The sequence below is a fragment of the Hoplias malabaricus genome, chromosome 7 (genome assembly GCF_029633855.1).
Source record: "Hoplias malabaricus isolate fHopMal1 chromosome 7, fHopMal1.hap1, whole genome shotgun sequence".
Taxonomy (NCBI): Eukaryota; Metazoa; Chordata; class Actinopteri; order Characiformes; family Erythrinidae; genus Hoplias; species Hoplias malabaricus.
The window spans coordinates 43,174,712-43,199,522 of NC_089806.1; the positions used below are offsets into that span (position 1 = coordinate 43,174,712).

The 24,811-nt window shown below is 39.9% G+C and overlaps 1 protein-coding gene across 1 annotated transcript; it reads left to right on the plus strand.

The window, feature by feature from the left end:
* Positions 1 to 286: 286 nt before the first annotated feature.
* Positions 287 to 24,008, plus strand: LOC136701856 (tripartite motif-containing protein 16-like). The gene is made up of 9 exons (XM_066676609.1): positions 287 to 377; positions 1,075 to 1,127; positions 1,211 to 11,971; positions 20,156 to 20,763; positions 20,939 to 21,034; positions 21,670 to 21,903; positions 22,001 to 22,160; positions 22,481 to 22,537; positions 23,137 to 24,008. The coding sequence occupies exons 4-9, from the start codon at positions 20,173 to 20,175 to the stop codon at positions 23,667 to 23,669; spliced, it is 1,671 nt and encodes a 556-aa protein (XP_066532706.1). The 5' UTR covers positions 287 to 377; positions 1,075 to 1,127; positions 1,211 to 11,971; positions 20,156 to 20,172; the 3' UTR covers positions 23,670 to 24,008.
* The last annotated feature ends 803 nt before the right edge of the window (positions 24,009 to 24,811 follow it).

Genomic DNA, 24,811 nt, shown 5'->3' on the forward strand with positions numbered 1-24,811 from the left:
ACTGATATAAAAGATAAAATAAGAGAAAAATCTGTGACTGTGCTGTAGTCCTCTGTGTTTGTTTAAACAGATGTACTTTGATTAATGTAAAACTGTGGAAGCCTCTCGCTGCAGACTGTAGGAAGGAGGAGCTGGACATCTAACCCCGCCCACATCCAACCCCGCCCCCTCCTTACGTCAGACGCTACGCCCGGGTTCAGTACATTAACTGTGTCCTAAACTGTGCCCTATTCACTATGTAGTGCACTATTTTGAGGCAGTGTTCCAAAACCATTCACTAAACTCCTAAATTCGAATACGGCTCACATTCACTCCATGAGACGAACATTTCAAGGGGAAGCAGAAGTTAAATGAAGACGTACATCACCCTTATGTCGGTAAGTACAAATAATTAGTTTGTAAGTCAGTTTCAAAACTCGTTGTTATATTGTTGTCTGTGTTTTTGCTCGATACACAAATGTCATATAATATGTAAATATATAGGAGTAGTGTCGTAGATAAATATCTTTACAGTGTGTGGTGTGGCACAGGTTTTATGTGATTGCACAGTCATCTGCTGTTTTTAGACCTGGTTGTACGTCCAGTTATGTTTATCTTCTCATTATTTTCATGAATGGTTTCAGAAATGGTTTATTATCTGGACACAGCTAACCCTAGTGCTTTTGGAGACAGAAAATGACCATTTTCAGGTTTAATGTTAGCACTTATAGGAACTGGTCAGTGTTCCTTATGAAATGTTGCTGTGAAAAACATGTTCATTATTCCTCATAACTTTCAGAGTTCTGGAGGTCGTGTTTTTGTTTTTTTACATGATGTTCTTACTTACTGCATGTTCTGAAAGTCATAGCCAGGTTTGTACTGTCAGTGCAGTTAATGTTGGCAAATTAGGCCATTTATCTTTAATAAATATTAAACAAAAAGGTCTGTTACAGCCATTTTTAGCTACAGCTGTTGTCTGTAGCGTCAGGGAATGGTGATGTTTGTGTGTCGTCCTGATGTTCAGTCAGAGTTCTGTGCTGTCTGGAGTGTCCTCAATGATGATACAAAAGAGCTGAATATTTTTATCTTCTGCAGCTCAGTCGCAGCACGACTGGATCCTGGCCACTAGAAGTTTATCAAAAAACAAGGTACAAACCCCATCAAGATTTTTTTCCCTTCCTCACACAGTCATTGTATATCACCCATTCTTTATAAATGTCTTTTCTGACAGAACATTCCAGTCCAGATGAAGGTCGATGACTGCTCTGTTCTCAAGCTATTGGTAAGTTGTAAATGAACAGAAAACAGTGTGTTCTACTGGCACGAGATTTTAATGTAATTCAAACATTTGTGGTAAACATAATCTAGTCTTCCACATACTTTCATCAAAAACACACAATGGTCCGTGGTGATTACATTCAGGTTGTTTAATGTCATCTGTTGAATGTGGTTTATGTTTCTGCTGACTGGTGATTATAATTAATAGCACTGGATTTTAAAACCGTTTGCTGTTTTAATACGCCACATTACTAACCATCCACTATATCATAGATGACAAAACACTAGTTTAAATCTTTAAATACAGGACTGATGAGACCAGTCTTTGTGGCTGTGACTAACACTGTGTAGCACCATGGATCACTGGGTGAACAACACACTGAATGGAGAACAGCACTTAAATGGAAGGTGAAATTTTCCAGCTGTAGTTAGTCTACCAGTCGATGACAATAAAAAAACGAGACCATAAATGAAAATAAAAAAACATTGTATAGTCTAATAATGTATAAGAGACGTGAAAAAAGGTTAAGATGTAGTTTCAAATTAAACGCTTTAAGTGCTTTTTCAAACCGTCATCGTTATATGCGCGAGGGTATATAGGCGAGGCTGGACGTGGGCGGGGTTGGACATGGCTTTGGTTTAACTTTATATTTTTTAAGTCTGTCGATGTAGTAGAGCTTTGTTTGAATCTGTAATTGTACAATCATTCACATCTCATCATTAAAGAGAAGCAAAAACCAGTCAATAAGCGTGTCCAGTCTTCAACTTTACTGCCCTCTTGTGGTTAAGGAACATTGGTGCAATCATATTTACCACACAATCCAATAGGTGTCACTAGTTAAATAGAATTTGACATACACCAAATATCAAAAAGTTTACAGACACCAGTTATCATTAGTGAATTCGGTTATTTTAATGGTCACCCATAATAGACATGGACACAGAGCTTTGTTTAATGGCCATTAACACACAGATGAATAGACTGAGACAGTCAGAGGGCTATAAAGCCCCCATCACTGGTCTGTAACTGCAGCCAAAGTGGAACAAACTCTTTAAAAAAAAAAAAAGATACAGATTGTTGGGCATATAGTCAACAATGGTCATTTTTTATCATCCGTACAATATTCTTTCGCATCATGTGAACATCTGTCACCTGTGGGAAAATATGCGCAATGCATGTGCAGTTGATCTCAAACCAACCCTGAGCCCAACGTAGAGCAGCTGAGTGAAGGTGGTATGGACAGTGTGTAGGAGGGTCATTGTGGGTCAACACCTGACTCCAGCCGTCAAATCTCTCTGGATGATCAGGGTAACCCTGGACTCTCCCACTGTTTCTCACTGCTCTGTTCTTCTCATACAGAATGAGGCACTGATGTGCTGTGTTAGGGGCCAGGGTCAGACGACAGAAATCTAAAAACGTTTAAAAATATATATATATATGTATTCTATTCACAGAAAATGAACAAGTTTATTGTGTCTGTGCTCTCCCTCCTCATTTCTATAATTTCATTTCTGAGCATCAAGAGAAAACCAGTCTGTTTCTTTTTTAAATTTCATATTTTTGCTGTGTGTGTGTGTATATCACATACACTGGGGGTAAAATCTGAACTGCTGCAGCTGTGGAGACACAGAAACCAAATGATCCACAACAGAAAGAAAGAAGAAGACATTTATCCAGAAAAAAGAAACAGGGAACAGAGTTCCAGCGAATGATTATGTTTTTAATCATCAAACCAACTGAACACAGGCAGATATCCTCTAGATCTTCTATTAATAAATATGAAAAAAAAGCTTCTCAGTGTCAGCAGATTCAAGCAGAAATTAAGATATTCATGTTTCGAAGGCAAGCCTGATCTTATAGGTAGGGATGGTATCCACCCCATGTGGGAAGGTGCTGCCTTACTTTCTTGCAGCATAGCACATAGTCTTTTAGTTAGTCAGCAGAGAGCAGAGTAGTGTAAACAGCTGCCGCCAATTCAGAGCTGGGACCAGGCCGCAGACAGATAGGCTAAACTGACCGTCTGCGAACTGCCTTGAGGCATCACCTAGGTTCAACTGTATTGAGACTGTGTCTTTCCCCCGAATTAAATGTAAAAGTAGAAAAATAAAATCAGCCTTTTTCAGCAACCTAATCAATATTAAATCATACACAACACCTAGCAGCAACACCTCAGAACTGAAATTTGGGTTACTCAACATAAGATCACTAAATTCAAAAGCAGTCATAATAAATGATATCATAAGTGATCATAAATTCAACATTTTCTGTCTCACAGAAACATGGGTTAGACCAAATGAATATTCAGCACTAAATGAAGCCACTCCCCTAGACTTTAATTATGTACATAGCCCAAGATTATCAGGCAAAGAAGGTGGAGTATGTGTAATTTACTAAAATACCCTAGACATTAGTCTTTAACAATATGGCACCTTTACTTCTTTTGAGGTTCTCTCCTCCATTATTACAAATCCGGCCACAAGAAAGGACGCATTTTTATTATGTGACATTTACAGACCACCAGGGCCTTACTCAGAATTTCTTAAATAATTCAGTGATTTTGCTGTAAACTTAGCTGTGTGCAATCATAAAGGTCTGAACATAGGTTTGACACTGGGTCTGAACATAGACAAAATTATTATCGGACTGCAATCCTCAGCAATCTCTGACCATTACCTAATTTCATTTGAGCTACGTCTTAGCCATAATATATGTAAGTCCCCTCGCTATTCTACCTGTCTATCTACTTTAGAAAATGTGGCACCACTTAAAAGAAAAAGTATGAGACAGAAAAAGCTCGCCTCATGGTACAATGATAAAACCCGTACCTTAAAATAAACATCACGGAAACTAGAGCGGAAATGGTGATCAACCAAGCTGGAAGTGTTCCACTCTGCCTGGCGTTGACTGGAGTTTATTTACACATACACAGGACCATGTATGAGTACAGCTGGATGATCTCAGTCTATCTCGGGATGATCTGAAGTTTAGAAACTGGAGGTTCAGAGGTTTCCTTCACGTGCATGCAGGAAAGCACGGGCACAGCTTGGTTATCAGTTTGTCACCAGTTCAGTCTGTAGCCAGTTCATTCTGTTCCTGATTCAGTCTGATCCCGATCCAGTCTGACACCAAATATTTTAGGGTTGCCTTATATACATTGGAGTAGTGGGGGAAGGGAATTGGTGGAAGAAGATGAGTGAGAGGAGGGGTATGTAGAATGAGGGTGATGAAGAACGTGTAAGACAGAGGAAGAGGGGAAAAGGTGAGAGAAAATGGAAATCAGGGGAGGGATAGGAGGAAGAATTGGGGTAAGAGGAGGGGTAGGTGTGATAAGGGTGATGGTCACAGGTACGTCACTTCCGGCTGACTACTCGCGTGCTTGATTTGAAATTGTTTGCTGTTTGTCGCTGTTTTAGTCCTCTAGACGTTTATTTACAATCTCTATTGCATATTCTTTGGCATTGCTTATCCTAGTGTGCTGTCTTCATCATTCCTAACCCACCGTGCTTCTTAACTTCATTTTTTTCGTACATATTATTTCTCATTGTTTATTTTTCTCTCTTCATGGCGCCTGCCGAGGAACGAGCCCTTTCTGAGCTCGGCGCGGAGCTCGAGCAGCTCGGTCGCCGGATTCAGCGTCTCTTGGAGAAGCAGACGGAGCTCCAGCGGGAGAAGACGAGACTCGAGGCAGCCCGCGACGCCTCCTACGTGGCCGTCGCCTCTCCGGCTCCTCTGCCGCGGCGGTTTGCGGGGGTACCCATCTACACGCCTGCACCGGGATGGGAGCGCCAGCGTGGGCGTGGGAAGCCGAGGCCGTCCCCCCCTCCACCGCAGCCAGTCTTCACTTCTGCCAACCGGTTTGAGGTGCTCAGCTCCTGGCCTTCACCTGCTCCAGCGCCGAAGACTAAACAGGACGGTGTTCTTATTATGGGTGATTCAATAGTTAGACATTTAAAAGTGCCGGGGATAAAGAGTAATGCAACCGTGTCTTGTCTCCCAGGCGCACGTGTCCTGGACGTTGCCAGGCGTCTTCCGTCGGCGCTTCGGCAGCGCGAGGACTTCGGCACCGTCGTTCTCCACGTGGGAACGAACGACATCTCCGCCCGCCGCAGCGAGGTCCTGAAGGAGCACTACCGTTCGCTTCTGGATACCGCTCGGAAGAAGACGGATGCTAGGATCATCGTCTCTGGCCCCCTGCCCACCTACCGTCGAGGATGCGAGGCGTTTAGCAGGCTCTTCGGGCTCCATTCCTGGCTCCTGGATTGGTGCGGCACTGTCGGCGTGGACTACGTCGACAACTGGGAGTGCTTTCGTGAGCGTCCGGCCCTGTATCGTTGGGATGGGCTTCATCCGAGCCGTCTAGGATCCGCAGTTCTCTCTGAGAACATTGAGGTGGTTGTGCGCCGGAACTGACTGGTCATTCCCAGTCACATCAGCCAGGTAGGTGGAATGGATAGCGAGCAGGTAAGTAATATTAAAATTCCTAATGTTCCTCCTGACCATCTCTCTACTGCTAGTATGATGAGTAGCATGTCCATGTCACCCACTCTGATTAACGCTAATAAATTTTTCAGCATTGAGACTGTGTCGGTTCCCCGCAAAGCTTGTTATCACAAACGCCCAAAAATCAGTTTTAACAACCTAATTAGAATTAACACCAAGGCACTGCAGCGAACGCAATATTTCAGCACTTCCAGCATTAAATTAGGGCTTTTAAATATACGATCTCTAACATCCAAAGCACTCACTGTCTGTGATATTATTACTGATAACAAACTCTATGCATTATGTCTCTGCGAAACATGGGCTAAAGCCAATGAATACATTGCCCTAAATGAGTCCACTCCCCCTGGCTTCAGCTATTACAGTTGCCCACGAACATCTGGTCGTGGTGGTGGTGTAGCCACAATTTATGACCCTACCATTGACACAACACAAAAATCTAGTTATGATACTAAATCCTTTGAAGTACTTACTCTTAAAGTCACTGCATCAAAAAGGCAGCACTCGTTTATGCTCATCACAATCTATCGTCCTCCTGGCCCTTATACAGAATTTCTTTGTGAATTTGCTGATTTCCTCTCAAGTGTAGTTATCGTATCAGAAAAGGCCTTAATTGTTGGTGATTTCAATATTCACTTTGAGAAGGACCATGATCCACTTAAAATTGCATTTGAATCAATTTTGGATGCGCTAGGGTTCACTCAGAATGTTACTGGGCCCACTCATCAATGCAAACACACATTGGACCTAGTGTTAACACGGGGCATTGAGATAAAGAATCTATCCAATCTCTCGCTACATGAGACCATCTCTGATCACCATCTAATCACATATGAAATTGCGTTAAACTTTGATATTTGTCCACAACCACGCTATATTAGAAAGCGCACTATAACATCCTCAACAGTTAGTGATTTTATCAACAACCTTCCAGACCTTACCACCATTTCTTTTCCAACTCACCCAAATGACCTGGAGCTCATTACAAACAACCTACACCACTTATTGTGTACAAACCTAGATAGTGTTGCACCAGTCAAGACCAAACAATTTAGAGAGAAAAGGCTTGCTCCATGGTACAGTGACAGCACGCGTGCATTAAAACTGGCTGCTCGTAACCATGAACGTAAATGGAGACACACAAAACTAGAATGTTTCCGAATTGCATGGCAGCACAGCCTCACCGACTACAAACATGCCTTATCTAAAGCCAAATCACAGTACATCTCTTCCCTTATAGAAAACAACAAAGACAACCCTAGATTCCTTTTTAGCACTGTATCAAATCTAATTGGAAACAAAAAGGAAATCAACCCCATTGTTCCCTCTGATTTCTGTAGCAATGACTTTATGAGGTTTTTTAATGATAAAATTGCTTGCATTCGCCTCAAAATCCAAAATCAGTCCAAAGTCACATCGGCTCTCGTAGATGAACCCCCTGCCAGCTCTGAGGTGCACTTAGACTACTTGAATTCTGTCGATGAAAATGACTTGCTTAGTTTAATTAGCTCATCTAAATCAACTACATGCTTACTGGATCCTGTACCAACACAATTATTTAAACAAATTTTACCTAAAGTCATTAGACCATTGCTCACAATAATAAACTCATCCCTCAACATTGGATATGTACCAAAACCTCTGAAACTAGCGGTAATCAAACCAATTATTAAAAAACCCAATCTTGACCCTCTTGTACTCGCAAACTACAGGCCAATATCAAACCTCCCTTTTATTGCTAAGATTCTAGAAAAAGTCGTGTCACAGCAGTTGTGCTCTTACCTACAAAACAATGACATTCATGACATTTTTCAATCTGGATTTAGACCAAATCACAGCACAGAAACGGCTCTAACAAGAGTAACTAATGACTTACTCCTTTCACATGATAAGGGCTATATCTCTATTCTGGTGCTGCTTGACCTTAGTGCAGCATTTGATACCATAGATCATGTGATGCTTCTTGATAGGCTGGAAAATCTGGTAGGAATAAAAGGATCTGCCCTCTCTTGGTTCAGATCTTATTTATCCGATCGTTACCAATTTGTTTATCTGAATAATAAATCCTCTAATCATACTTTAGTTAAATATGGTGTCCCACAAGGATCAGTGCTTGGCCCTGTATTGTTCACACTCTACATGCTGCCACTGGGTAGACTAATCCGTAAGCATGGGATTCAATTCCACTGTTATGCTGATGACACACAACTGTATATATCAGCCAAACCCAATGATGTTGCTTGTCTACGTAAAATAACAGAATGTCTAACTGAAATTAAAGACTGGATGATGCAAAACTTTCTCATGTTAAATTCTGATAAAACTGAGGTCTTGTTACTAGGTACAGATACTCAGATACATTCACTCAGAAATGCTGCTATTAATCTTGATAATTCAACAGTAAAACACAATGCCATCATTAAAAACTTAGGTGTAGCCTTTGATTCGACTCTCACATTTGATACCCACATATCCAATACAGTCAAAACCGCCTTCTTCCACCTACGCAATATTGCCAAAATTCGGCATATTTTATCATTAAAAGATGCAGAGAAACTAGTGCATGCTTTTATAACTTCACGTCTAGACTACTGCAATGCGCTCCTGGCAGGGAGCTCGTGCAAAGCGTTACACAAGCTTCAGTTAGTTCAAAATGCAGCAGCCAGGGTGCTCACTAGAGCTAGAAAATTTGAACATATCACCCCAGTTCTCTCGTCCCTACACTGGCTACCTGTAAAATTTCGCATTGACTATAAAATACTCCTCTTAGCTTATAAATCTCTAAACAGTTTAGGCCCGCAGTATCTTACTGAACTTCTCATACCTTATCGCCCGTCACGTACACTTCGTTCACAGGATGCCCATCTACTCTTTGTTCCTCGCATTAAGAAAAACACAGCAGGAGGAAGAGCCTTTTCTCACAAAGCTCCTCAACTCTGGAATAGCCTTCCGGTTACTGTTCGGGGCTCAGACACACTCTCAATCTTTAAATCTAGATTAAAAACCTACCTTTTCAAACAAGCTTTTGGTTAATCACTCACCTTCAGGTTACTCCTTCTATATTGGTGTTCGGGCTGGTTTTCATATTATCACTGTTCTGTATTAATCCTGTCATATCACCATAGCTACAGCATTCTTAGTTAGCTTTGTAGTACCTGCCAACAACGCTGTCTGTCGCTGGGTTCTCTTGCCTGACCAGTGGAAGCTTTTTTCGCAGGACAAATTTCCCCGTTCTTTACCATGACCCTACTAACCTTTTGTATTTTTATTTGTTCCCTTTGTCTGGCTTTCTTTCTCCTGTCTCTCTCTCATGCTTTGAGATGTCCTGCTGCTCTCCAGGTTTTGCCCTGATCCAGCCCGTGTCCTGTACAAGATCCTGGCCTTGCTAAGGCTCATACATCACTAATATCATCATCCTCACCATTTTCATTTCTACTTCTCCATCATCACTAATATACTACATTTATATTACTATAACCCCTTCACTTTTACTTCTGTTCTCTATTGTGTCTCCGGTGTCGACCCGAGGAGGATGGGTTCCCCGTATGAGTCTTGGTTCCTTCCAAGGTTTCTTCCTCGTGTGCTGAGGGAGTTTTTCCTTGCCACTGTTGCCCCTGGCTTGCTCATAGGAGGCTTGGACCCGGATCTCTGTAAAGCTGCTTTGTGACGACTTTTTGTTGTGAAAAGCGCTATATAAATAAAATTTGATTGATTGATGGTCAAGGAAAGAAGGAAATAAGCTAGAACAAGAGGTGTGAGGGGAGGTATATGATAAAAGACATAGTTTCTCTCATCCTTAAAGAGTATAGAAATGCCCTCACTAAAGCTCATTCAGCATATCTGGCCTCGCTGATCTCCAACAATAAAAATAATCCTAGAGTACTTTATAGTGTGTTTTCCAGAACTACAAAAAAGTCAGGCAGGTTCTGAACAACTAATTCTGGCAACTCTCACCAGTAAAGACTATTAACTCCAACCTGGCTGCCACCCAATGTGAGTGATACCAAACATAATGTAATTGTAAAAGAAAGACTTGAAAACTTTTACCCACTACCACAGTTAGAACTAGAGAAGATTATCACCTCCGCAGACTGTACAACTTACACACTTTGGTTCCCACAAAATTACTCAAAGAAGTACTACCAGCTATTATCAGTCCCCTTTTAGCTATAGTAAACTCATCCCTTAGCCTGGGCCATGTACCCAAAGCTTTTAAACTAGCAGTTATTAAACCTATGATCAAGAAACCAAGTCTTGATGCTAGCACACTGTCTAATTACAGGCCTATTTCAAATCTGCCATTTCTATCCAAGATCTTAGAAAAAGCCATGGCCCAACAACTTAGTTCATATCTACATAAGAATCATATCTATGAAAAATTCTAATCTGGATCCAGGCCCATCATAGTACAGAGACAGCTCTTGTCAAGATAACAAACAATCTCCTTCTTGCCTCCAATCAAGGCCACGTATCCCTGTTGGTGCTTCTTGACCTCAGCGCAGCTTTCAATACAATAGACCACAATATTCTCTTAGAAAGGTTAGAAAACATGGTTGGAATCACAGGGATGGCCCTATTACGGTTCAAATCTTACTTATCGGAACATTATCAATTCGTAAAAGTAAACAATTTAACTTCAGATTATTCTAAAGTAAGATTTGGAATTCCGCAAGGCTCTATTTTAGGACCATTATTATTTAAATTATACATGTTACTGCTGGGCACAGTTATAAGAATCTTTCACTGTTACGCAGACGACATGCAATTGTATATTTCAGCCAAGCCCCATGACAAACACAGATTAAAAAAAATAGAGGACTGTGTAAAAGAAGTGAAAGGCTGTATGTTGCGTAACTTCCTCCTTCTAAACAGCAACAAAACAGAAGTCCTGCTTTTAGGTCCAAAGGTGGCAAGAAATAAATGATCAGATTTCATTTTAAATTTCCAGTTAAACCTAGTTCAGCAGCAAAAAATCTTGGTGTCATAATTGAACCTGATTTATCATTTGATCAACACATAGGCAGTATCACTAGGACAGCTTTTTTACATCTTCACAACATCACCAAGATTAGAAATGTCTTATCCCTGCAGGACGCAGAAACATTAGAACATGCCTTTATTACTTCAAGGTTTAACTATTGTAACACACTATTGTCAGGATGCACCAGCAGACATTTAAGAAAACTTCAACTAGTTCAAAATGCTGCAGCCAAGGTCCTCACTAAACCTAGAAAATTTGAACATATCAGCCCAGTTCTATCATCACTTCACTGGCTGCCTGTTAAGTTCCTCAATTACAATATTCTGTTATTAACATATAAAGCTCTACATGGGCTCGCTGCTGAATACCTTTAAGATATTGGTGCTGGATCTGAGATATGCTTGAGTCACCAACACACACACACACACTCATCTAGTCACTCATACACTCACCCAGTCACTCACTCTACAACAAACTCCAACTATTTACCGAAGAGTGGACAAATATAGGCTGGCGTTTCTTTCCATTCACTTACACACTTACCAAGTCATTCACTCACACAGTCACCCTCAAAAAACTTCACATACTCACCTGTGAAGACTTTCACACATTCACCCAGTCACTCACCCACTCACACATTGTGGACTGTGGACAGTAGCTCCATCTACAAATGTATTTGGACTGTGGGAGGAAACCAGAGCCCCCCAGAGTAAACCCACACAGACACTGAGAGAACACACCATCATCACAGTTCAACACGCTCCAAAGAGAACACAAAAAGCCCAGTTTATCAGACATTAATCAGAATGTTTCTGAATGATGGGGGAGAGTTGGGGCAAATTCCCACATCCAGACCTCCTGGAATCCCAGCATCACTCAGCTGAATACTGATTACTTTATTAACATAAGAATTAGCGTTTTGCCTCTGAATGAATTAAATCAGTTTGTATTTGCTTTTCTGAGGCTGGCGACGCACTGAGGTCAGCTGTTAAAACAACACTAGGTGTGATTTGGAACTTTTTGGTCCTGGGCTCCCCTACAGTTACAGACTGTGTAATTCACTTTTACAGCACTGATCTCAATCAAGGGGGAGGGGGAATGGGGTGGTGTGGTGTCCTAACCTCCTTCAAAAGTTACATAGTGCAGTTTCTGCAGTGCTGAGCCTGGAGTAGCAATGATTGCGTCTCTATTCTCTCTGTTACAGCTCGGTGGAGCATCACAATGATTTTCAGGTAAGGATTCTACCTAGTGTTGCTTTAAGAGTGGAGAGCATCTTTTTTGATGAATGTGATAATGTCATAAAGATACATTTATTGTCATTGTACAGTGTGCAACAAAACATTCATCTACATTTAACCCATCCATGACATTGAAAACACACACACACACTAATGCATTGGGGATTCTTATCTCAAGTCACAAAATACAGTGACTATAAACAACAATGTGTGTCAACAATGGAAATATTTCTATGGGCTTTGGTAGCTTCAAGAGTGTGAACACATCACAGACTCGTGTTTTAATTACAAATTATAAAATGTCGCAGTGTTGGGAAAAGGGGTTTGTACATTCAATATTTAACTTAGTAGCAGTTGGTACTTTTAGGGATGTGGGGTAAATAGTGACAAAACTTTACTCCTCATCCCAATTTACTTATGGTCATTGTAGTTAAATATTACTATTAAATATTTATTTAATGGCAATAATCTTGGCTTAACCCACAGTAAAAGCCTGTCTATAGCAGGTAAATATACATCTCAGAGAGAACTCAGATACAGCAACATGTAGTGGATGATGTGGTTTATTTATGACAAAGTAAATTTAATTTAGTCACAGGTGAGGAGATCTCAACATGTTGTAAACTCTAGGCTTTAGTTATTTCTCTTTCACTCTTTCATATCGTCACTGTCCAAAGAAAAACATCTGTATCTCTGTGTTTGTGGAGTTTTTGTTTACTACATCATTTGAACACAGCTGTATAACAAAATAATCTTGGTGTTGTCTAACAGAAGAAATCAAATGGAAAGCCGAAAACTCCTTTTATTTAAAAAGTACATTTAATTTATAGTTTCTTTAAATGGAAACTAGCGGTCCACTGCTGACCCTGATCCCCTGCTACATGTTGCTGTATGTGAGTTCTCTCTGAGGTTTCTCTTAAACCTGCTACAGACAGAGTCTTACTGTGGGTTAAGCCTCAGTATTTTAAATTGAGGTGTGTTTAAGAGTACAGTCTTGTCTTGTGTGCCCCAGAGTCCTAATGCTCTGGTTAGCTACAAAATAAACAGATATCAGTCTTTATTCATATTCTTCATCTGTCAGTGTTCACTGTGCTCACAACATGCAGCAAACAATGAGAAATTCAGCCACGGACCCTGTGTCTCCTCTGGGTTTTCATCTCTGTTAGACACCAATATTTAGGAGATCTTTCACCTTTTAAGTCAAACACTGAGTTAAAGACTTGAGAGATTTATATTTAGAATTTAATATAAATTAAAATTACAATGTAACCTTCATGAATACTGTTGTAGAAAACAATTTTATTACTTTGTGTTTGTTGACAAATATCCTTAAATGATGATTAGTTAAATTAGCATACTCATTGTGTGAAATCCTGTACCCTATATGCATTTATATGAATGACTAACCAGCATTTACATTATGAATTACTTACACATGTAGTTAAACATTTTTGCTTGATTCTGCACTACTAACTCATATGATAATTACTCCTAAAGACATATTATAAGCTAACTTCACTATATGGCATGATAACTTGATATTTACACACAGTTTTAATTCTTAACGTCTAACCTTGAACAGATGTGCACTCCAGAATTGTAACACACTGACATCATAGTGTTGGGCATGGAGGCGCTGATCTGTAGCTTCTGTTTGTGGCCTTGAAGTGTATTTCTAACTCCCTAAATTTTAGTCTCTAGGGAAAAAGTGCTGAGAAGAGAGGCCCATTGTCAGCCTGGCAAGATAATGAATGTCTTCAGGGTCACAACAGACACCTAAATATTGCACGTGAAGAGCTGAGTACTAACACGTGAAATCATACATATTAATATACGCTAATCAGCCAGAAACGCCTCACCACCAGGCTATACGTCATCATGGGTATAACTTTTTGAGTCAGATGATGGGAGGTCAGAGTTTCACTTGGGAGGGGTATCACACTGTTCTCAATGTGTAAATTCTCCTGGATCCAGTATTTTGGTAAATAAATACTTTGATTTGCTTTGAACTTCACTCGACTGGTGTCTGCGACTCTCTCGTAACGGACACGCCTCCCCCGAAGAGGGAGGGTGTATTTTGGACCTTTATGTTATTTTCTCATGAGTTGGTAAATTTTAAATACTTTGAGAACGGTCCAAAGAAACATTTTTATCTTCAATACATCCACAGAGTGAGAGTAGATACAGTCTGTAATGTTTCATTTTAATGTTATTGTTTTTATATTTTATTTTCATTATATTTATTATTTGTTTTTTTCTGTTTTAATGAAATCTCTCATAGTGTAAACATGGAGGATTAATATTTTACACTCTATAACACATAAATCATTTATTTAATTACTAATTAATGGATTACACTGCATTTTTCTATTTGTTTTACTGTAACAGGAGCATTGAGAAATAATAAACAGACCATGAAAAGCCATGCACTGCACTAGTTTTCACACAGGTGACAGATGATGTTAATTTTCATGTGAAGGAGTGTGTTATAGAAAATAAACAATTACCAATGTTCACTTTATGGCAAACAGTCTGTAGACACCGAATCATGCTTTTTTCTAAAATGAAGGGTGTTAATATAGGGTTTGTTCTTCTTTGGCTGCAGTTACAGAACAGTGATGGGGGCTTTATAGCCCTCTGACTGTCTCAGTCTTACTCATCTGTGTGTTAATGACCATTAAACAAAGCTCTGTGTCCAGGTCTATAATGGGTGACCATTAAAATAACTGAATTCACTAATGATAACTGGTGTCTGTAAACTTTTAGATATTTGGTGTATGTCAAATTCTATTTAACTAGTGACACCTATTGGATTGTGTGGTAAATAAGATTGCACCAATGTTCCTTAACCACAAGAGGGCAGTAAAGTTGAAGACTGGACACGCTTATTGACTGGTTTTTGCTTTTCTTTAATGATGAGATGTGAATGGTTGTACAATTACAGATTCAAACAAAGCTCTACTACATCGACAGACTTAAAAAAATATAAAGTTAAACCATTAGTGAACAAGTTAAAAACACAAAGTAATAATAAAATATACTTTTTACTTACAGCTGTATTATCAGAAAGTTAAATAATTATTCATTTATCAGCAATAGAGAGGTATGGGAATATAAATATATATATATATATTTTATCAAAAAAACTCCTCTTTTTCTCTTTATTTCTTTTCTTTTTCTTTTCCCCTAGCTCCTTTTTTTTCCTGAACTGGATAAGCGGTTACAAATAATGAATAAATGATTGCACACAGCTAGGTTTACAGCGAAATCACTGAATTCTTTCAGAAATTCTGAGTAAGGCCCTGGTGTTCTGTAAATGTCACATAATAAAAATGTGTCCTTTTTTGTGACCGGATTTCTAATAAAGGTGGAGAGAGCCTCAAAAGAAGTGAAGGTGTCATATTGTTAAAGACTAATGTTTAGGGTATTTTAGTAAATTACCCATATTCCACCTCCTTTGCCTGATAATCTTGGGCTATGTACATAATTATAGTCTAGGGGGGTGGCCCATTTAGTGCTGAATATTCATTTGGTCTAACCCCTGTTTCTGTGAGACAGAAAACGTTGAATTTATGATCACGTATGATATCATTTACGATGACTGCTTTTGAGTTTAGTGATCTTATGTTGAGTAACCCAAATTTTAGTTCTGAGGTTGCTGCTATCATATGTGTATGATGCTATATTGATTAGGTTGCTGAAACAGGCTGATTTTCTTTTTCTACTTTTACATTTAATTTGGGGGAAAGACACAGTCTCAATTAAGTTGAACCTAGGTGACGCCTCAAGGCAGTTCACAGACGATCAGTTTAGCCTGTCTGTCTGCAGCCTGGTCCCAGCTCTGTATTGTCAGCAGCTGCCTGTGTTCAGTCAGTTTGATGATTCAAAACATAAACATTTGCTGGAACTCTGTTCCCTGTTTCTTTTTTCTGGATAAATGTCTTCTTCTTTCTTTCTGTTGTGAATCATTTGGTTTCTGTGTCTCCACAGCTGCAGCAGTTCAGATTTTACCCCCAGTGTATGTGATATACACACACACACACGGCAAAAATTTGAAATTTAAAAAAGAAACAGACTGGTTTTCTCTTGATGCTCATTTAGTAGCAATTATAGAAATGAGGAGGGAGAGCACAGACACAATAATTTCTTTAAACGTGTTCATTTTCTGTAAATAGAATACATATATATATTTTAACCCTTTTTAGATTTGTCATCTGACCCTGGCCCCTAACACAGCACATCAGTGCTTCGTTCTGTCTGAGAAGAACAGAGTGGTGAGGCACAGTGGGAGAGTCCAGGTTTACCCTGATCATCCAGAGAGATTTGACGGATGGAGTTGAGTAAAGAGAGTTTGAGTGGACGCTGTTACTGGGAGGTTGAGTGGAGCAGTGATGAGGGATATGCAGTGTTCATATCAGTGTCATATACAAAGATCAGTAGGAAAGGAGGTGGTAATGGTTGTAAGTTTGGACATAACGATCAGTCCTGGAGTCTCCCTCTCTCTCTTTCTTTCACAACAACAATGTCAATATCTATTTAACTAGTGACACCTATTGGACTGTGTGGTAAATAAGATTGCACCACTGTTCCTTAACCACAAGAGGGCAGTAAAGTTGAACACTGGACACGCTTATTGACTGGTTTTTGCTTTTCTTTAATGATGAGATGTGAATGATTGTACAGTTACAGATTCAAACAAAGCTCTACTACATCGACAGACTTAAAAATATAAAGTTAAACCATTAGAGAACAAGTTAAAAACACAAAGGAATAATAAAATATACTTTTTACTTACAGCTGTATTATCAGAAAGTTAAATAATTATTCATTTATCAGCAATAGAGAGGTATGCGAATATAGATACATTTGTATCAAAAAACCTCCCCTTTTTCTCTTTATTTCTTATCTTTTTCTCCCCCCCACCCTCTCCTTTTTTTTTTACAGCGAAACCTCCAGGACATTCACTCACATCCTCGCCACGTCTCGCTGCAGCCTGTAGCAAGGACATCAAACTCCGCCCACATCAATCCCCGCCATGTCCAACCCCGCCCACGTCCAGCCTCGCCCTCATGTTCAAGAAGCACTGTGTAGCAATAGAAATGTGCATATAACGATGACGGTTTGAAAAAGAACTTAACGCGTTTAATATAAACCTACCTCTTAACATTTTTTTTCTCGTCTCTTATACATTATTAGGCTACACAATGTTTTTTATTTTCATTTATGGTCTCAATTTTTTTTGTTGTCATCGACTAACTACAGCTGGAAAGTTTCACCTTCCATTTAAATGCTGTTCTCCATTCAGTGTGTTGTTCACCCAGTGATCCATGGTGCTACATAGTGTTAGTCACAGCCACAAAGACTGGTCTAATCAGTCCTGTATTTAAAGATTTAAACTAGTGTTTTGTCATCTATGATATAGTGGATGGTTAGTAATGTGGTGTATTAAAACAGCAAAAGGTTTTAAAATCCAGTGCTATTAAGTAGAGGCTACTGAGTAATGAATTATTAACTATCATAATAAAATATGAACTAACTAATACTACTTGCATATGTATTTAAACCTCTTCCAAAAAGATTCCAAATACAGATAACAATTATTCACAAAGGATAGTGGTGCCACTAATTTCACACCTGATCATTATAACTCCTTATATCTTTGTCAAAGGGTAATTAGTCAGATTGTTAAATAAATTTAGAAGACTGTAGCGACAGTGTCAATGACAGTATTTCAAATGCCTAAGTGAGGAAAATACTGAAATAAAATGTAGAATACATGTTGAGCTTTCCAACTGAGCAGGACTGGATTGATAAAGAGAAAGTGAGAAATACATGACACCACCTTGAACTCCATTCACAAAGCCCTACAAATATGGTTGATTCAAATAAATCTAATAGAATGTCCTTATTGTCAGTAGAACAGCACACTTTAAATGTGGCTGGGTCACACTTGTACAGTTTGTACCAAAGACAAGAAAACACAGATGAAGTAGTTTTATTTTGTTTTATTTTCAAGTGTCACTAATGTATGTGCATGCACTCATTAACTTATTAACACAAACAGATCTTCATAAACTTGTCTGAAGAATGGGCTGCAGAACACAGGTGCATCAGTGTAGAACGCCAGAAGTTCCCCTGTCTCCAATGTCCAAAGTAGTCTGTAGACAACAAAAAATAAACAGAAGCACACTCTTAATATCAGTTTATAACAGACAGCGTAACTGCTTTTAACTGCATACGTTCAACGTTTTCACATTTTTTGTGTTGACTTTTTTTTTTGGCAACCACTGATCTGAGGAACAATCCTCAAAAACCACACACAGTGCACATATATTTTTTACAGTTTTATACGTCTCTCAGCAGTTCATCCAGCACTCGAGTCAATACATGGTACAAAACGCTTGGTATTCTGCACTGTAGAGTTTCCAATCACTACACCTGTACATTTCACATCTGAGAATCATTCATTAGAGTACAACTCTGTGTCTCAGTGTATTGAAATATAATAATACTCCTCATACTTACTGTCAAGACACTGAAATTGTGCTCAGGCCTGGCATGATTGTTTTTTCAGCAATGTCCTTTAAGAGGCGACACACGAGTGACAGCATTAAAATAGCTTGGCCATCCACAATCAGGACTACATTTAATAGTATGCCCTCCAGGACAATAAGGGGCATCTCTGAAAGACATCACAGAAGTGTGTAGATATTGTTTTACAATTTTAGTGAAATAAAACAGATCATTATAAAATGACCATATAACCTACATTCCAGTTCAATCATTTTAAAACAAACCCCAGTTTTCTCACAGTGAAGGCTACAGCACAGTGAGCAAAATGAAAACTGAAATGCCCAGTTCAGCTGTAAGAACAGTCACACAACCTTCTGGTGAATGTCAATGGTATCCATTAACTCTCCTTTACCTTTCAGACTCAACAAGCTGAATTCTTCTGAAAGAAATTAGTATAAACTAACACAATGCTAATCAGATATTATAAAGTACTCTTTTTAAATCTGGTCAGTCACCCAATGACATGTGCACTTATAAATTCAACTACACCGTCATACCTCGCAGGATCACCAGTCATGCCCACCTTACGCTCTTTGGCAGAAACATACACCACATTCAACTGATGACATTAAACAACCTGAATGTAATCACCACGGACCATTGTGTGTTTTTGATGAAAGTATGTGGAAGACTAGATTATGTTTACCACAAATGTTTGAATTACATTAAAATCTCGTGCCAGTAGAACACACTGTTTTCTGTTCATTTACAACTTACCAATAGCTTGAGAACAGAGCAGTCATCAACCTTCATCTGGACTGGAATGTTCTGTCAGAAAAGACATTTATAAAGAATGGGTGATATACAATGACTGTGTGAGGAAGGAAAAAAAATCTTGATGGGGTTTGTACCTTGTTTTTTGATAAACTTCTAGTGGCAATATAACAACGAGTTTTTAAATTGACTTACAAACGAATTATTTTTACTTACCGACATAAGGGTGATGTACGTCTTCATTTAACTTCTGCTTCCCCTTGAAATGTTCGTCTCATGGAGTGAATGTGAGCCGTATTCGAATTTAGGAGTTTAGTGAATGATTTTGGAACACTACCTCAAAATAGTGCACTATATAGCGAATAGGGCACAGTTTAGGACACAGTTAATGTACTGAACCCGGGCGTAGCGTCTGATGTAAAAAGGGGGCGGGGTTGGATGTGGGCAGGGTTGGATGTCCAGCTCCTCCTTCCTACAGGCTGCAGCGAGAGGCTTCCACAGTTTTACATTAATCAAAGTACATCTGTTTAAACAAACACAGAGGACTACAGCACAGTCACAGATTTTTCTCTTATTTTATCTTTTATATCTGTTTATTTAAATGCTGCAATTATAAAGTGTGTCAGATTCTCTACAAAGTGGAGTCTTTTTAATCTACTGCTACATTTCAATGTTAATTCTGTCTCTTCCTTGATCTTTTCTTCAGTCTCCTCCCCTCTCTCTCCCTCCCTCTCTCTCCACCTCCTTCACTCTGTGACACATTAACCACAACAGAATCAGGAAGCCGCTCCTTCTCAGAGTAAACAAAACTGAACTCAGTCTCAAACTCTCTCTCTCTCTCTCTCTCTCTCTCTCTCTCGCTCTCTCTCTCTCTCACACACACTCTCTCAGTGAGCGATTGCAGGAAAATGGCAGAGGCCAGTATCTCAGTAGATCAGGACCAGTTCATGTGTCCAGTCTGTCTGGATCTGCTGAAGGATCCAGTGACTGTTTCCTGTGGACACAGTTTCTGTAAGGTGTGTATTAATGGCTGCTGGGATCAGGAGGATCAGACGGGGATCTACAGCTGCCCCCAGTGCAGAGAGACCTTCACTCTGAGGCCTGTTCTACGCAGAAACAACATGCTGGCTGAAGTGGTGGAGAAACTGAAGAAGACAGAGCTCCAAGCTCCTTCTCCTGCTCACTGTTACGCTGGACCTGGAGATGTGGAGTGTGATTTCTGCACTGGGAGGAAACACAAAGCCGTCAAGTCCTGTCTGATGTGTCTGGCGTCTTATTGCGAAACTCACATTAAATCTCACTATCAGTCTCCTGTTTTTAAGAAGCACAAACTGGTCAAAGTCTCCACAAAACTACAAGAGAACATCTGCTCTCTACATGATAAACTGATAGAGATCTACTGTCGCACTGACCACAGCTGTATCTGTTATTTATGTACGATGGAGGAACACAGAGGCCACGATACAGTCTCAGTATCAACAGAAAGAACCAACAAACAGGTCAGAGCTTCACCTGCTGAAGACAGTATTTTAAATCAGTTCTGTTTCATGTGTGAGTAAGAATTATGGCTTTACAGTAAACAGCACAGTGTCAAAGTCTGTTAAAACAACATCAGATTCTTAATTAATGATTTACTCTTATCTCACAGTTCATAAAGTGTTTATTTTGATCCAGGGTCGACTGAAAGATTTGCAGAGGGAATCTCAGCAGAGAATCCAGGAGAAAGAGAAGAAGCTACAGGAGGTGAAAGAGGCTGTGAAAGCTCTTAAGGTGAGTAGTGTAGGAAAAATGGGACGTCTCTCAAAAATTGATGAAAAATGGAAAACCTTTATTACAGTAAGCAGTTGCAAGATACAAAGATGTACCATGGGTTCAGCGGAGCTAGATTGAACATTGAGTAAAAGAACACAGTATTTTTATATTGCAAACCCGCCTTTCATCTCAGCTCCTCCTAAAGAACACAATACACATAGAACTCTGTCATCTGTGAGGAACTTAATGTGTATTGAGTTCTATCACCTCCTTGTCCAGGCTATGCCCCTTTGGTTGTGATGGCCCTGATTGTCCTCCATCTGTTGGTCACCTCCTTTGGTCACAATGAGGTGTCGTGGCCCTTCCTGTTTATTCATAACAAAGGCTTTCCCATCTCGAGAAGGAAGCTGGCTTGAACCATTTGCCATAATGCTGTTGAGTGTAGCATGGTAAATAAGTCAATTTCCTGGGTCCATACTGTAATTTCTTACAGTAGTGTGGAGAGAGCGGCTGGAGCAGATATTCCACCCCTCAGTCCCACTCTCCTCCAGTCGGACAGTGAGGAGCTCAGTGCTGGACACTTACAGACCCTACACAGACACAGTGTGGAGTACCATCTGTGTGTGTGTGTGTGTGTATGTGTGTTGTAACAGAGCTCTGCACAGACAGCAGTGAGGGACAGTGAGAGGATCTTTACTGAACTGATCCGCTCCTTTGAGAAAAAGCGCTCTGAGCTGACAGAGCTGATCAGAGCTCAGGAGAAGGCTGAACTGAGTCGAGCTGAAGAACTCCTGGAGAAACTGGAGCAGGAGATCTCTGATCTAAAGAGGAGACACACTGAGCTGGAGCAACTTCCACACACAGACGATCACATCCATTTCCTCCAGGTAACACTCACTGTGTGATCTATAGAGAGAACTGAAGCTCAGGAAGACTCTAAAAGATCTGTATTCCTGTTCTCATTTACCCTTCTGTATTCTGTAGAGTTTCCAGTCTCTGTGTGTCTCTCCTGGACCTGAGGACTCGCCGAGAATCAGAGTTAATCAACATCTCTCATTCGACACAGTGAGGACGTCTCTCTCTGATCTGAAAGAGCGACTGGAGGAATTCTGCAAAGTGGAGTTCAGTAAAATCCCTCCGCTCGGTAAGAGGAGACCCCTTATGTGAAATATAGTGACGGACACAGTTCTTCCTCAAGTACAGACTAAAGAAAGACAGGAGATCAGCAGAGTTACACAGTGGAGAGAGTGTGTGGAGCTTTCCCCTGTCTCTCCTCGACTCTGCTGTTACTGAGAAGATTTTATTAAATATTTATTAATAGAAGATCTATAGGTTATTTGCCTGTGTTCAGTCGGTTTGACGATTTAAAACAAACATTTACTGGAGCTCTGTTCCCGGTTTCTTTTTTTCTGGATGATCGTCTACTTCTTTCTGTTGTGGATCATTTGATTTCTGTCTCCACAGCTGCAGCAGTTCAGATTTTACCCCCAGAGCCAACGACCAGAGAAGATTTCCTGCAGTGTATGTGATACACACACACACACAAACTGACACTGACACACACACACACACACACACACACACACACACACACACACACACAGACACAGACACTCCCACACAGACACACTCACACAGACATGCTCCCACCCACACTCCCACATGCACACACATACACACACATAGACATACACACACACTCCCACAGAGACACACAAACACGTAGACATATATACACACACACAAACACGCAGGCATATATACACACACACAAACACGCAGGCATATATACACACACACACACACACACTCCCAAAGACACACACACAGAAACACGCAGACATACACACACACACACACACACAGAAACACGCAGACATACACACACACACACAGAAACGAAATACACACAAATACACCACCATTCTCCACACACTAAGAGATTTACATAAATATTTACACATTAATATAAACCCAAATAAAAAACTAATATTTTAATCTTCAGTAAGAAATATGATTAGAGAGAGAAGGCAGAGCACAGACATATAGGTGTTTCTTTAAATATCTTCATATTCTGTGAATAAAAGACAGATTTATTGATTGTTTTTAACTCTTTTTAGATTTCTGTCGTCTGACCCTGGACCCCAACACAGCACATCAGTGCCTCGTTCTGTCTGAGAATAACAGAGTAGTGATGAACAGTGAGACAGTTCAGGGTTACCCTGATCATCCAGAGAGATTTGACGGCTGGTGTCAGGTGTTGAGTAAAGGGAGTGTGAGTGGACTCTTTTACTGGGAGGTTGAGTGCAGCAGTGCTGAGGGACAGGTTTTGTTCATATCAGTGTCATATAAAGGGATCAGGAGGAAAGGAGTGGGTGATGAGTGTGTGTTTGGACTCAACGATCAGTCCTGGAGTCTGCGGTGTTCTCACTCTCTCTCTTTCTTTCACAACAACATTGAGACTGAGATCTCAGCCCCGTCCTCCTCCAGAATAGGAGTGTATGTGGATCACGGCGCAGGAACTCTGTCCTTCTACAGCGTCTCTGACACAATGACCCTCCTCCACACCGTCCACACCACCTTCACTCAGCCGCTCTACGCTGGGCTCCTGGTTGATTGGAGATCAACTGCAAAGTTCTGTGATCCAGAATGAAGATGTCCTCTTCGTGGGAGATCAGGGTCAGCAGTGGACCGCTAGTTTCCATTTAAGGAATCTCTTAATTGAATGTACTTTTTAAATAAAAGGAATTTTCAGCTTTCCATTTGATTTCTTCTGTTAGACAACACCAAGCTTATTTTGTTATACAGCTGTGTTCAAATGATGTAGTAAACAAAAAAATCCACAAACACAGAGATACAGATGTTTTTCTTTGGACAGTGACGATATGAAAGTCAGTGAAAGAGAAATAACTAAAGCCTAGAGTTTACAACATGTTGAGATCTCCTCACCTGTGACTACATTAAATTTACTTTGTCATAAATAAACCACATCATCCACTACATGTTGCTGTATCTGAGTTCTCTCTGAGGTGTATATTTACCTGCTATACAGGCTTTAACTGTGGGTTAAGCCAAGATTATTGCCATCAAATAAATATTTAATAGTAATATTTAATATTTAATTACAATGACCATAAGTAAATTGGGATGAGGAGTAATGTTTTGTCACTATTTACCCCACATCCCTAAAAGTACCAACTGCTACTAAGTTAAATTTTGAATGTACAAACCCCTTTCCAACACTGCGACATTTTATAATTTGTAATTAAAACACGTGTCTGTGATGTGTTCACACTCTTGAAGCTACCGAAGCCCATAGAAATATTTCCATTGTTGTCACTCGGTTGTTTTTTTTGACTCTAAACACATTGAGGTTTTGACTCCACATAAAAATGGTGACGGGGGCAAGTTGAGTGTGAAAAGTTTATAGAGTATTGAAGTATTGAAGCTCCAACATTTTGAATCATTTACAAACTTATTTTTGAAAACTATGGTAAATAAGATTGCACCAGTCCATCCCAACCACAAGAGGGCAGTAACGCGGAAGTTGATGTCCTTGTGGAAGGGAAAGTCCAACCAAAAATCCAAAAGTTGAAAGTGATACATAAATTCAGAGGTAATGGAGACTCCTGTCAAGACCCGTGGGTCTGAAAGGATGTGGCGCTTGAGATAAGAATCCCCAATGCATTAGTGTGTGTGTGTGTGTGTGTGTGTGTGTTTTCAATGTCATGGGTGGGTTAAATGTAGATGAATGTTTTGTTGCACACTGTACAATGACAATAAATGTATCTTTAT

Coding starts and splice junctions, on each gene's coding strand:
- LOC136701856 (XM_066676609.1), top strand. CDS start 20,173: ATGGCAGAGGCCAGTATCTCAGTAGATCAGGACCAGTTCATGTGTCCA. Junction 20,764..20,938: donor CAGAAAGAACCAACAAACAG/GTCAGAGCTTCA, acceptor ATTTTGATCCAG/GGTCGACTGAAAGATTTGCA. Junction 21,035..21,669: donor AGGCTGTGAAAGCTCTTAAG/GTGAGTAGTGTA, acceptor GTGTTGTAACAG/AGCTCTGCACAGACAGCAGT.